Genomic DNA, 15,147 nt, shown 5'->3' on the forward strand with positions numbered 1-15,147 from the left:
CAGAAGAGTGCGGAGCTCTGTTACCTGCTCACCTGCTTTTAAAAATAGAGACAGAGCGGTCACAAAGCTGAATTACTGATATGATTATAGTGTCCACTTAATACTGGTTACCATAGAGCTGACCACTCATTGATCATGATCCAATTCTGAGCATCTGAGACTGACATTATATCCTCGAGGCCTTTATTTGTACTTACAGACTGAAGCATTGTTATTATGGATATGAGTATTACAAACCATTCAAGGGCTGATTCTTTCCGCCTGTTTTTTATAGATATATGTTAGTATGATTACACAGTTAGTTTAAGCAAGGTTAGGTTTACATGCATGAAAATTTAGTTTTTCACGTTCAACACGTGAAATTGAGTTGCAAAACGATTTCTGAGTTACTCAATGTAGATATTGCAATAATATATATGATGATCGAACAGAAAAAAATACACAGGTTAACCCCCGAAATCACAAGCTTTTCAATTTGTATTTATTTATTTAATAATATATTTATTTATTCATATATCTTTTACAATCATGAAAAACGACCTAATCAAAATGTAGTGCAAATCGCTTTTACAACTAAGTGCTTTTCCCCTCTCTCTCAGAAAAGCCTGGCTTCTGCCCAAGAAAAAGCTAGATTTTTATGTCCAACATTAATTTGCTCAGATCAAACCATTCTGCAGACACTTTGCATGACATTTGGCTGGGAAACACAGCACTATAGTATACAGCTGGACACAGGCCACAATGAGCCCAGGAACACCAGCAGGCTTCATTTCATTTAGTCTTTGCACACAGTGTGAGCCTATTTTTGTATTATTACTATTATATTCATGGTTTTGAATTGTTGAAAGCGTATGCGCACACATTGAAATCATGCACCACGTCTTCTGTGTAAAGTGTAATTAATGTAAACATTTAATTAGTCACCTTCCTTGTGCCACAGAAAGGACAGCTCCTCCAAATCATGTCCATATCCTCCATATACGGATCCCATTTCAAAAGGGAACACCCCCTCAGAGAACTTACACATGTTTGCATTTGGACTCATATCACCGGCAATACCAGCAAAAAATAGCTAGTGTGAATGAAATGTTTAATTTGAGCATATTTTATTTTTAATTAAATACAAAGTGCCGGAATCACATCTTTATATTATATTTGCACCTTTAATTAAACTCCTTTAATATTCATCCTATGCCTGTGTATTTTAAATATGCCCTAGATAACTCTCAGAGGGCTGTAAGGAGAATAATGTGGAAGTTCCGATTCACAAAGGCAGGAAAAATACAGTAGCCAGCTCTCAAGCGTCACATCTTCTAGTGTCTGGGTTTAGCCACAGCAATGTTAATCACCGAGCTGTAAAGCCGACCCTCTGGGTCTCTCATGGTAAACCAAGGCAGCATTTGCTGCTTAAGATGTTGTTGTGTTTATTCACATTGTTTCTAGATTGTCACTGCCAATGCTTGTTGAAAAAATTGTGAATGAACATGACAGTACACACATTATGACTGTACACACATTATCAGACGTCTTCAGGTTGACCACTGGCTGCCTTTGTTTACAGTGAGAGACCAAGAGGGTCACCTTTACAGCTCGATGATTAGCATTGCTGTGGCTAAACCCAGACACGTTGTATGTGTGTGTGGGTGCGTGTACTGATATGGGTATTTGAATTTGTCCTCTGATTAGATTTATATTCAAAAGATTCAAAACATAAATTCAGCTGTAATGTGACTATTGGTTCTAATGAGTGACATCTTGTTCTTTTCTCTTTTCCACATATAGGAAGAAATATGAAAACTTGCTTTAAAACCATTAATCCAATCTTAATAATTAATAATTATAATATGCTAAGATGCTCAGTTATTAAATGGGTCATATTACTCCAGAAAAAATAATAATAATAATAATATAAAAATAAAACATTATTTTGTTTATTTGGTGTAATGCAATGTGTTTATGTGGTTTAAGGTAAAAAAAAAAAAAACGCATTAATTTTTACAAAGCTCATCGTTCTGAAAAGCGAGGTGTGCTCTAAATTGGCCAGCTATCCAGTGCATTATGATTGGCTGAATACCTCAAGCTTGTGACAGAAATGTTACGCCTCTCACCATACTGTGATGATGATGCAACGAGACAAAACTAATAAAACCCATTACAAACAAGGCATTTGTTGCATCCAGTTAAGGGCATAACCACTGCATTGTGTTGCATATCGCACTGCCTAATCATAAAACCATGTCTTCATTTGTCAATGGAGAAACGACAAACAAATACTCTATACTGCTGAAAACTCGCGTTTCAATCGTCAGCGACAAATACTTTGAATATGAAAAAGTACTTACAGTGTTTGAATCCGAAACGCCAAACTTTCCTTGCAAAGTTGGAATTGTCCCACTTTATAGAAATAACCTTCGAGCACAGACAGCATTGTAGGCTACTCTCCCTGGTTCAGGAAACAGTACTCCGTAAAATGCACTGACTGCACACATCTGGAAATTTGGGTTGAACTGTTCTGGAACAGTTTTGTAGATACAACTTAACCACTGATTTCTAGTTGTGTCCTGTTTTGGAAGGCCAACAATAGTAGTTTAACTTTGACAATGAAACTTAGCGTCTCCACGACTTGGCGGCGCCAGCAGCAACAGTACTACAACGAGAATCAAAGTTATTCCTTCTTACTTTTTGTGTAAACATTTAGGTGGTGTTATGCAAATCTACACAGTGACATTTTAATGAGGCATTTTAGGAGTAGGTGGACGATATATATATATATATATATATATATATATATATATATATATATATATATATATATATAAAGAATATAAAGAATATCTCTTTGTGTTTGAGACTTTAGTCTTTGTAACTTTATGGATCTTGTCTATTTTATTTTTATATAAATCAATACAGAAGCATCCGTTTCGATAGCATACACATCTCAGCAATGAGCGCAGGCCTATTAAAAGTCATGTTCCATGTGCCCCTTTTTATACTTTGAGCACCTGCCCCTCCAAAGGTCTCAAAACGGACCTATTATAAATGCAAGATTTTTTTTTTTTTTTTTTTTGTTGTGCCATATTTTTTTTTACAAACATTTATTTATTTATTTATTTTTTTAGGGATTCTTTGATTAAGAGAAAATTAACTGAACAGCATTTAAAGTTTAAGTTTGAGTTCAAGTTTTATTTATATATATATATATATATATATATATATATATATATATATATATATATATATATATATATATATATATATATATATAAATATAAATACGTTTTATAATATATATATATATATATATATATATATATATATATATATATATATATATATATTAAACAATTTAATGCATTCTTACTGAATAAAACAATTTAATGAATCCTTGCAGAATAATTTATATTTTCGTACTTATCCAAGACTTTTGATTGGGAATATAAGCATGCTTTCCATATAAATATTAAGAAGCAACTGTTTTCTTTCTATATCAATAATGTTAGAGCAGTCCCATTTGTTAGAATAATCTTATCTCCTTCACTTATTTCTCTCCCTCTATTATTAAACTCTCCTAGAGTGTTTCGTGGTGAGGCTTCTGCTTAGAGGGCTGAAAAATAGATGAAGCAGAGCATGTCCGCATAAGACAAACACCAGCATAGTGAAGTGGCTCTCACACATCTGACAAGACAGCAGAAAGAGAGAGGGAAAAGGAAGAAAGGTTGATCTTTTAGGCCAGATGTGGCTCTGATGTGGCTGAGATGAGTTTTTGACATTATTTTTATTTATTTTTTTCTCTCTTTGCAACTTCGTGAACCTTATTAGTTTGTTCCAGAACTTCTAATCTCCCCTCCTCCTTGTGTCACAGTCACCAGGTCTTTTGTTACAGTTTCCAGAGTCTGATTTCCAGCGTTGGGTCTTTTGACAGGTGGTTGATGGGAGTTTGTGTGTGTAATGAGGAAGGAATTCTGATATGCAGAGGCTGTATCAGCATTACATCTAATTAATATAGCAGGCCTGCACAAAATAAATAAATAAATTATAATAAAAAAATGATTGATGTATTAATGTCATCGCTGGCACACAGCCGTAGCATTAATGGCCACATGGGGTAAACACACAGACACATTTTGAGGCACTTTATCGCTTTACATCACTTAATGCATTTGATTCTTTATTATAAATAGAAGAAGGGAAAACAGCCACAATAAAAACCGATGTAAGAATGCCATACACAAAAGGAGAAAAATGGCCAAGCGGAATGTAAAAAGACGGCAGTATAATGACAGCAAGTTATAAAAAGTTATGAAAACACATTTCGGATTATCTCGCTCCAACTCAGTCACAATCAGTGACTCACCCCGATCCCTGAAGCATGACACTCATTCCAATGGATATAGATTGGGCTCTCTAGGATTATCAACCTCATGGGAGAAGAATACTGGGAGAAAACCCAGTCAGGAAGCCAGAATGAGTCAAGCTCCATCTGCTCCATTAAAAACACACATATGCCTTGATTGGAACGGCTGGATTTCACTAACAATATATGGTTGCATTGTGAAGAAATGCATTCTGTATTTCTTCAAAGACCCCCTCTTCCCGAAACATCCTCTGTTACACCAAGTGGTAAAAAAAATCTAACATTTTGGTCAATTAAACCTCAGCGATGCCTGAGTGTTAAATAATGACGGTCTTGTTTGATGGTCAGTTCTGTTGACCTTGTAGGGCTGCATTTCAGAGCCCACTTATATCATTATTAGTGCTAAAACAGAGCCGGGGCTATTAGTTATTCCGTTAGGAGCTGTCAGCCGGGTCTGGCCGTGTTTGTCTGGTTTTCATTGGGGTAAACATTTGTTCCAGTTGTAGATGTTGTGCGGCAGGAACATGAATCAGGGACGAGAGGCGGAAAGAGCTCTGACAGCTGCAGCTCATTACCACCACCATTACTGCTGTAGGGGGCTGCTGGGGGAAATTCCCCCTTCCAGGGAAAACATTCCTGTTTACAATGCAGCGCTGTGGATCAGGTCCCGCACACAGAGATGCAAGGCAATCACATGCAGGCTTATACACACTCACAAAATGAATGAAAACGTGCCGTTTCGCGCACACACACACACACACAGACATTCTTACGTCTACGGTCACAGTCAAATAGACACATGGACGGGTGTACACACAGACACACTCGCTTCCTCTCCCACACTCATCCTGCACACTCTCACACACTAACAATCAGGCTTTATTGTGAGCTGATACTAGTACCTACACCCCAAACACTCCTTCACACACACACTCATATGTTCCTTCAATCACGACTGGCTCATGCCTGCTTTACGTCATTCCGTCCAATCAGACAGAGTTTCAAGAGCCCATTAAACTGAAAGTTGTTTTCTTGGTACTGCTTTATATTTAGTGGCCTTGACTACTATGTACTTACATTTAAATTAAGCATGTGCTACAATGCACTTATTGTGTGCATACATCTTTTTACATAGTACTTATATATTTAAAAAAATTCTGCATGTAATTACATGTAATTACTGTAATTCAACTTTGTAATTACATTTTTAATTACACTGTTGTTTCGTCCCTTACACCTTAACCCACCCTTAAACCTACCCATACCACCAAACCTGTCCTAACACGTTAAGTACATTGTCCTCATTTATTTATTTTTTTGTTTTTGTGTGTACATAGTAGTTAAAGCCACTTGACATAAAGTGGGACCATTTTCTTTTACTCAGTCATTCTTTCACCACTACATCAAAGTCAAACATTCAATCATATGCCGTGTTTCCACCAAAATTACCCAGAACAATTGTTCCAGGAACTTTTTTCCCCAGGAACTATTTCCCCCCAGACCTGTTGCTTTCTGCGTTTCCACCGCGGTTTAAATAATCAGGCTCTTCACCCACATTTTGCTCATTCATTTTATAATCACAGTCACCCATCATATATCTTCAGCACAAGCAGACATCGCAAATCTTTATCGCACATAGAAGTTTCAATCACTGTCCGTTTCGACAATGATAATCTGCAGAAAATACTTTCAAAATCAAAACGCTGCATGCAGTTAACACTGGAGCTACGGTGTTTGTTTGTTTTTTACACTAAAACATTAATTTACAAATTTCCTTGTGAGAAATAGGTTACTTCCTTCTTGGTTGCACCACAGGTAATTTTTTTTTGAGTCATGAAATTGAAACTTTGCACAAATATGGTATTGATTTTGAAAACCAAAGAATTTGACATGTGTTTTAAAGTTAATCAAGTTAATCAAAACATTAATAATGTTGTCATCATTTACTCACCCTGATGCTGATCCAAACCGTTATGGCATAACACACACAAAAAAAGATAGTTTGAAGAAGGTTTTACCGTATGGACGAAAAGGAGACATTTCTCAAAATAGAGAAAGTACACAAAGGACAAAAAAGAAGAAAAAAGGCTTAAAATTATTATTACTATTTATTTATTTTTTTTGTGAAATATCCCTTTAAACTATATATATATATATATATATATATATATATATATATATATATATATATATATATATATATATATATATATATATTATTATTATTATTATTATTATTATTTTAATATTATCATTGTGGATCCTCTTATTTGTCATTGACCCTAACATTAAAGTAATTTCTAAATTCTCCCAAACAGTCCTCTTCTTCCAATCTAACGTTCACATGATTCTTCAGTTTTGGCTTTGATGACCACAACATAAGCTACAGCTGATAGAACTGGGTAATGTTTTAATTTTTCTGCTACTCTCCTTGAAAACATGAATCAAAAGAGATGAAAAAGCACCACGTGTTTTGACTGCTCCCTCCTTCTCTGACCTATGCCAATTTTTATCTCAACCTGCTTTAACTTTGTAGATCAGACTTTAATTTTGAAGTGGGTCTGTGGGACAGTGATGAATTGGATATATCAAGCAGGGCTTAAATTACCCTCTCCCTGGTGGCAGAGGATGGGAAGGTACTGGAGAAAGAGGTATGAGTGCGAGGAGGAGGGCGCTCAATGACCTAGTAACAGGCAGTGAAAGAGGGCTGGTCAGCACTTGCCCTCTCAACCCTGCAAGCTAGCACAACCAGAGATAGAGAAGGAGTCGAGAGAGACCGAGAGACAGAAAGAGTCAAGAGAGAGAGAGAAGGAGCCAAGAGAGAGAGAGAGAAGAGCAGCCCCAAACACTTAAGGTTTCTCTTATGAGGAAGTAGGACATACCAGAGTATGAGACACATCAGCCGTAAGAGGCAGAGGAAATATTGTGCCTCTCAGAAGACGCCAGCAGTCCTTTTCTTTCTCTGTAAGCCAAACTAGATGCATGGGGAACCAGTTCTAAATGTGGGGTAGTTACCACATCATATACACACACTGTATATAAACATGTGTTATAAGACTTATATGATGCCCTGAGTAAGATAAGACTTGAGACACATTCTCGCAATTTAGAAAAACACATTTTATGGTGTTACAATGATAGTGCAAATTAATTATCAAAAACATTGTTTTATTTTTCATTCCAATTTTTGTATTATTATTATTATTTACTAATAATCAATCACTTTATGATTGTGGTACATTATTATTTAAATCTGTGAAGATTGTGTAAACTAACAGATTTTATAAAAAAAAAAAAAAAAAAAACCCTAATAATTATGATTAAAAAATACACTGAAATTATGCAGAATGAGACTAGAAATGTGTACATTTCTGTTTTTTTTTTTTTTTTACAGTTAATTTTGAATGAAAATGTTGAGCAGAACATAAAGTAAGCATAATATAAATTATCACCACAGATGAGTGATATATATGTCTGTTGTGGGGAGTAAATGTGTTGCCTCTCTTAAGGAGATCTCTCTGATGCCTAGCTGCTTTACACACACTACTAAGAACAAACGTGCCGTGAAGATGCACAGTGCAGAAGAGTGTTTGTCAGGAAGCAGGAAATCTCCTCTAGTTCTAATTACAACACATGCTTTTTATAGCTGGCTAGGATCTACTCTTAGCCATTGTTTTCAGAAGGTATGACGGTAAAGACACTTGCCCTCTTCAAACCACAAAAATAAAAAGAAAAAAAGGAGCTGGGTACCAAGCAGAACTTGTGCTGTGTGAGACTTGCCTGATCAGACCGACCCCGGCCTAGCACAGCTGGGTCTTCTAGTCTTATGGGTGGTGTCACCAGATATTAACCTTTATTCATAAGATATGTTACGTGAAACAATGAGTGCCTGCTGCTCCCCTGGGTCTAACCTGTGTATGTTGTGCTGTGTTATATAACAATGGTGCATTTTATATTGTCTCACACTGAAAATTGTGTTTAAATTTGGGAGTAACTCAGGAAAGCAAATCCTTTGTTAGAGCAGTCTTACTTGGCCAATAAACTTCAATTTTAACATTAACTCCACGTCTCCTCCTCTGACTGATGACTAATGCTCTCCACTTATATATTGATCCCATACAACAACCAGCTCTGCCTCTGCTCCATATAAACCATCTCTTGTCAATATGATAACAGCATAAATAATCAACATTAGCATCAGTAACACAGGCCTCAGTAGTAACATGTATTATCAAGGGTCCTCTTCAATGATGTATTTCTACTTGACTTGGTAAATAACAAATAATAAAGACTAAAGACTATTCATTTAAGCAATTTACTTATAGCTTAACATGGCAAATATTTTTTTTTAATTTATGCAAACACACACATACACACACACACACACAGTGCAAATTATTTAACCTTAAGTCTTATTTGTTCATGCCTTAATCTGATACACCTGCTACTCATACTTGTAGAAACACCCAAATCTTGCAGTTCTACCTTAATGTATTAATAATTAATTAATTGTTTTTGTAACTTTAGGTTGGTCATAAATTGATTGAAGTTGTACGCTGTTAACATCTTGCAAAATTTTGCGCAAATAGAATTAAATGAAACACTGCGTAGTCTTCACTATGCAACTTACATGCAGTTATTGCGATTGCTTAAATTAAATGTAAATCTTTCATTTTTTTCTCTAACGAAATATGTGTAGACGAATGAGGGAAAAGAAAAACGAACAGGTATTCACATGCCTGAAAAAAAAAAAAGTGCTTGCATCGGACACTTTTGGAAACCAGACTGAATGAAATGATAGAGCTGAGGCTAAAATCTGGATTAGCATGGAGCAATTAAATTCATAAATCTCCCTTATTTAGACATATGTGTAATTAAAACAGGCTGAAAGTTCCCAATAAAGTATTAGTTTTAACTATAAAACATATAGGATAAATATACGTATAAGATTAAAGTCATGTTGGTGTAATGCTGCTAAAGCTTTATTGACTCGTCTCCACTGGGGCTATTTCAGACTTTGCTCTCAGTTTGAAGTAGAAACGAACTCTCAAATCTCTGCGATTCGTGAGAGCTCCACTAGTATGAGAAGGCAAAAAAAAAAAAAAAAGATTACACTTGCATTAATTTGTTCATATTCGACTGGACATTTTAATGGAAAGTTTTTTTTTTTTTTTTTTTTTTTTTTAACGAAGCCACCATGAGCCTGATGCTACTGAGGCAAATAAAACACATCAGCATTCAAATTTTCTTCAGCGAATTCGGCAATTAAAATGAGTCTCCAAATGGAATAACTCTTTGTTTATGATACAAAAATTATTTCTCAATAAATAGTGGCAGAAATGCCTACTTTAATTATAAAACAAAATGAAACAAACATTCACAGAAATTTAGACAAGCGTATTTTACTAGTGAAGGATTCATTAAAGTATAAAGTTTATCTCCTGTTTTAAGAATGATGTCCAAGTTAATTTACAGTCTTATTAGGAACTCTGTTTGATAATGCCCCTCTCTTTTCCCTCAACAACAATAAATCACAAGCCTGAATATTCCTAAATTTGGAAGATTGTGAATTATTAATAGGCTACTACTTAAAATAATTACGTTTAAAATCATAGGCTACTTTACGACTTTTTAAGCTGTAATTGTTTGTTAGGCCTATTCTAGTTAAACAGATGTCTCTAGTTTTGACATTAAAAACAGTTATTTGATATTTTAAGAGTTTAACAGAAAACAGATACAGAAAAAAACAAATACTATTAAACGCATAAAGGATACACACACATGGAGAAACCCACAGAAAATGAAGCAAAACGGACAGAGACGTACCTTTTCTTCTCTTTGGATAACTGAGCACAATCACGGTTAGTGCTGTAATTTCTGACAGAAATAACACTGTAAAACTTACTAAGTCTACATAATTTAAAATAGTACATTTTGGGTTGATTTTAGGATAAGCACATAAGGGGGCGGTTACAAACATCTGCGCGCTCACGTTCATATACACTCATGCAGCTGTTCTGTTCCACACACAGTGCACTCAGAAAATGATTTGAAGTTAGAATTTAAGATGTAATGTTCTCATCTCCGTTAATTGTTTATAAATTTGTTTCTATTTAGATATATGCATCTATCTGCACTAATGCAAAGTGCATATTTGAGGGAGAGATTTACGTCTTTAAGTCTACGAGTTTAACAGATAGATTAAAATACATCCACATAAGCACAGTTTATTACTTTGTGCTTATTTTACTTTTGCATATAGTATAACGTTAAATAGCCTAAGTCATATGAAATTCGCGGTTCTCAAGGAACTTTGATTATGCAATTAAAGTAGTTTCGCTAGTAGTAACATGCTTGTACACTGAGGCAATCAAAGAAATATGCTCCAGAAATAAACACCGCTTTTAAATTTTCTATAGGCTATAGGCAACATATATTTTCCATACCATTATCGCGGTAACCTAAATGATAGCAAATCAAAGCAATTCACATCAGTACAAGACAAAAACATTCACTTCATTCAGACTTTACAACATGCCAAAAAGACAAAAAAATATAAACAACTTAAATAATAACAGGGTAATAGCCTAACAAAACAATAAAATATTTGCATCATTTTTTTTTTATGAATTATTTTGAGAAAATCTTAAAATATATATATTATAGGCTATTTTTTGAAGATGCGCTGCAATTACTCGTATGTGGCTATATTAAAGAGTTGTAGCATTAATACACACTAACTTGTGGATAACGGGAAAACATTCGTTCACTAAAGTTTGAAAATACATCGTCATGCAATACTCGGTGTAGCTTTCTGATGCACCATTATAGGTAGGCTAATTTGATAAATAATTATTCTTTTAGGATAGCCTATAACATCGAAAGCAATCCCCGCTAAACACTAATCTTGCTTCATCAGGTGTTTGATGAAGAAGAGAAGCTACCTGTAGTTAAAGCGACTCCGTGCGGCGTGTGTGTGTGTCTCTGTGTGTGTGACACTGATGGATGCGCCAATGGTTAGACGGACAGATGCTTGGGCGGATCTAACGGCATGCACACATGAGTGAATGAGATCGGGTAAACACATCCCGGATCCGTGAAAGACTGCTATTCCCTTTCAATATGCAGCTGTGAGGTCGACGCGCGGACATTCAAGAGATTCTGGACATTCTGGTTTTACTGAACACTACGACTCTCAGTTGCCCCCTTCTCCGAGGGCTCGATGCGATTTCCTTTGCGGTTAAATGCGAGAGGAGACAGCAAGAGCGCGAGGCTGGGACGTGGAGCTTAGTGGAAGAGGCAGTGTCTGACAACTCACCCTCAGCTAAACAGGGTTCCCATCGCCCCCTCTCATCCAATACGGACAACTTCGCCCTTTGTCCAGTTTACACCTGACTCCAATTTACGCTTGCCAAAAAAAAAAAAAAAAAAAAAAAAAATCTCTCTTTATAACACCTTTATGGGCTATGTATTTATTTATTATTATTTATTTATTTTATTAGTAGGTGCCACAACATATCTGGAAAATGTTGATCTTACCGTCTTAAAAAGTCCATTCTGTGAAGAAAACGTATGACAACGGATTTTCGAAAGTGACATTTCAGGAGAGAAATGCGTCTGCGAGCGAGAGGAAGACGCGTGTGCTTCGCCCAGTGCTGTTTTTAAATACCTGCTACGCGCCCCACAAAGAAGGCTAAAAAGTGCTATTAGCGGCCAAGAAAGTGTTTGGCAACAGCTCAGTGATCCATGCTCTCGCGGCAGCAGCAGCTGAGGTGCAGCCCGAGTCCATCCCCTCCTTCTGATGTGCGTTATTACAAGCAGGAGTACCCAATCAAACACCTATCGCATCGATTCTCTCAGCGGTTTCCCAACGCGCGCGGACAAAATAAGCAAACGGCAGCGCGCGGGCGACAAGTCCGTCCATCTCCTCTTTTAAGATTTTTGTCTTTACCCTGGTTTGTTTATTATAAAAGAGATGGACGTCTGAAAGACGGTGGGCACCTGGAGTCTTTGGGATTTTCACAGAAATCTATCGGCGACAGATGTTTTTTTTTTTTTTTTTTGGCTTTTCAAATTGTATGCGGTAAACGTTACTCGGACCGGATTCCTCATGGATAACACGTTTATTCAAGCGGTCGAGTAAGTAAAGCTCTGCTCTTTGCCTTCGTGAACCATTAATGAGACGACTGCTGCCTGCCTTGCACGCGTTTTTATGCTTAAACAAAAACATTAACTCAGGTTGTTTATTTGATATACACATATGTAAGTGTCAGCCATTGCAAATCTACAGTGTTGTGTTTGTGAGCTGCTACTTTTACCATTAGAGTGCATCGGGGTTGGCTACGGTAGAGAGAGAGACACATACACTCACACACACACAGAGAGAGACATATGCCTACCCACATGACATGAGCTGGCTAACCCATTCGAGATGGAAGGAGTTAATATGACAGTGCTTGATGTTTGCCTCTGTTTGCAGACTTTGAGTGACGCGATCATTTCGTTTTCCTTTAAGCTTGCCTGTTGCAGCTTCCAGCGCGGAGTGAGTGAGGATCGCACTGAGGCACGAGCGGTTTTCCTCCCCACAGTCTCCGTCATATCCAGAAGACGCGCGGGGGGGGAGAGAAAGCGGGAAGAGACGGAAAATCCCGCTTCGTCTTCATCCTCGTCAGATCTTGCCGTCTGATTTTTTGGTTTGAAAACTGCCAATACATGTCAGGCGTGTGAAAGCGCCCCGGGTGCCGTGTATCAGAGCAGAAGCGGAGCAGCTTCTCGGGGCTCCTGAAAAAAAAAAAAAAAACCCTGAAAGAGAAACATGCCGCGGAGGAAACAGCAAGCGCCCCGGCGCTCGGCAGGTACGGCTCCTCTTTTTCACCTCTCTTTATTATTTTATTTTTTTGCACTTTTTCGTAGTCAAAACGAACATATGTGTGTGTGTGAGAGAGAGAGAGAGAGAGAGAGAGAGAGAGAGAGAGAGAGAGAGAGAGAGAGAGTGTGTGTGTGTGTGTGTGTGTCTGAATGATCTGGAATTATTCACTGCTCCATTGCGAAATGACGTGTATTAGGATTTTTTTTTTTTTTTTTTTTTTGTGTGGAAAGGTAGGCTTTTGTATTAAGTTTGTCTTACTAGTGTAGAAGATCGTTTGAGGCCACAACGTGCCATTTCCTTCAGTCCCAGTAGTCGACTGGCTGAATAATAAAACTCGCGTAGTTTTTGTACTTTGGTCAGTTCCCATGCAGCTGAAAGTCTTTTGATTGTTCTCTCTTTTACACCGCTATCTTTCCTCGTAGGGCGGAGATATTGACTCCATGAATTAGAGATCTATAAAGAAGCGCAGGAAAAAAAGGGCTTGTGTTGTCAGCTGACTGTCATGACTCTCTTTGATGCTCGCCTTCGTTTTTATTTTCATCTCCGTTTCTGGGAAAGACTCAAAGATTATTTTGTAGCCGACACACGAGGGGTCTAAGAAGAGCCTTTAATGGACAATTGCCATTTTTGATTTGACGGCTGATTGATTGCCTGTCATCCGGCTGCTCTTTGATCTAATCATTCCTGATAAACATCAATAAATCACTCGCCATGGCAACGGCACAACCCCGTGACGTCACGTCTGCTCTGACAACCGCTCATTTAAACATCTTTAATTGCTGCTTCGCTTCTTTTTTTTTTTCTTTTTTTTCACATAGGCCGGATACAAGGCCACATTTACTTCCGCTGATCAAAGACCACGAACACGAGGAACATGGAGAGAGAGAAAAAAAAAAACTTTTTTTTTTTTTTTAATAAACTGTCTAAAAATAACATGTCATGGGATAACTTATGACATTTTGATTGTTAGTTGACAAATTTGTAATAAGGAAAAATTATGTAGTCATAGAAACAAAAATATAAATCTGTCAGCTTAACTGTTGCTAATGCGTTTTTAGATCTTCATTGTAGCCTCTTTTTATGCAGTTACTGTTGTCATAAAAAAAAAAAAAAAAAAAAAAAAAAACAATATAGATTACTTACATCTTGTGATTTTTGAATCCTTGCCTACACTTTACTGGGAGACACTACTAAAAGCCTTTGTTTATTCGTAGATTAATTAAACACTGTTAGTTTATGATAGACAGCAAAATATTTTTGCATAAACTTTATTTTCAGTTGAAGATCTTATCTAAATTAAAATGGGCAGACTATTGACAATCACATTCAACAGTTGCAGACAGTTAAGTATTTATGCATAAAGACTGTGAATTGTCAAGAACAAATATACAGTTTGATCAACACTGAAGCTCTTGCATGCATACAAATATAATTTGAGTATGATGTACTCTTGAACAGTCCAATAACACACACACACACACTAATAACCTAATCTGGAGACAGAAGAATGGTTTGCTCCATCAGTCTGACCAGTCAAAGCAACTTTGTTTCATATTTGATTTAATTGTCTCTCCTTTGACAGCCACATTCATCAATAGCTCTAATGGTCAATCAGAAGTTGGCAGAGTGAGTGCTCTCATTTTGTCCCCCCTCTCCTCACCTCCTCTCCTCTCTTGCTCCTGCTCCTCTCCTCACCTCCTCCTCTCCTCTCCTCTCCTCTCCTCTCCTCTCCTCTCCTCTCCTCTCCTCTCCTCTCCTCTCCTGCTCCTGCTCCTGCTCCTGCTCCTCTCCTCTCTTGCTCCTGCTCCTCACCTCCTCCTCTCCTCTCTTGCTCCTGCTCGTCTCCTCACCTCCTCCTCTCCTCTCTTGCTCCTGATCCTCTCCTCTCTTGCTCCTGCTCCTCTCCTCACCTCCTCCTCTCCTC

The 15,147-nt window shown here is 37.1% G+C and overlaps 1 protein-coding gene across 2 annotated transcripts in view; it reads left to right on the forward strand.

The window, feature by feature from the left end:
* Positions 1-12,226: 12,226 nt before the first annotated feature.
* Positions 12,227-15,147, forward strand: part of LOC113051900 (teashirt homolog 3-like) — a 44,046-nt gene continuing 41,125 nt past the window's right edge. Inside the window, exons 1-2 of one of the 2 annotated variants that reach the window (XM_026216067.1) lie at positions 12,227-12,493; positions 12,870-13,209. Coding sequence is in view for 1 of the 2 variants with exons in the window: in XM_026216066.1 (XP_026071851.1) it covers positions 13,170-13,209 (40 nt within the window). In the remaining variant the exon portion in view is untranslated. The remainder of the gene's footprint in view (positions 12,494-12,869; positions 13,210-15,147) is intronic. The other variant, XM_026216066.1, reaches the window with a different exon arrangement.

The sequence above is a fragment of the Carassius auratus genome, chromosome 32 (assembly GCF_003368295.1).
Source record: "Carassius auratus strain Wakin chromosome 32, ASM336829v1, whole genome shotgun sequence".
NCBI classification, from domain to species: Eukaryota; Metazoa; Chordata; class Actinopteri; order Cypriniformes; family Cyprinidae; genus Carassius; species Carassius auratus.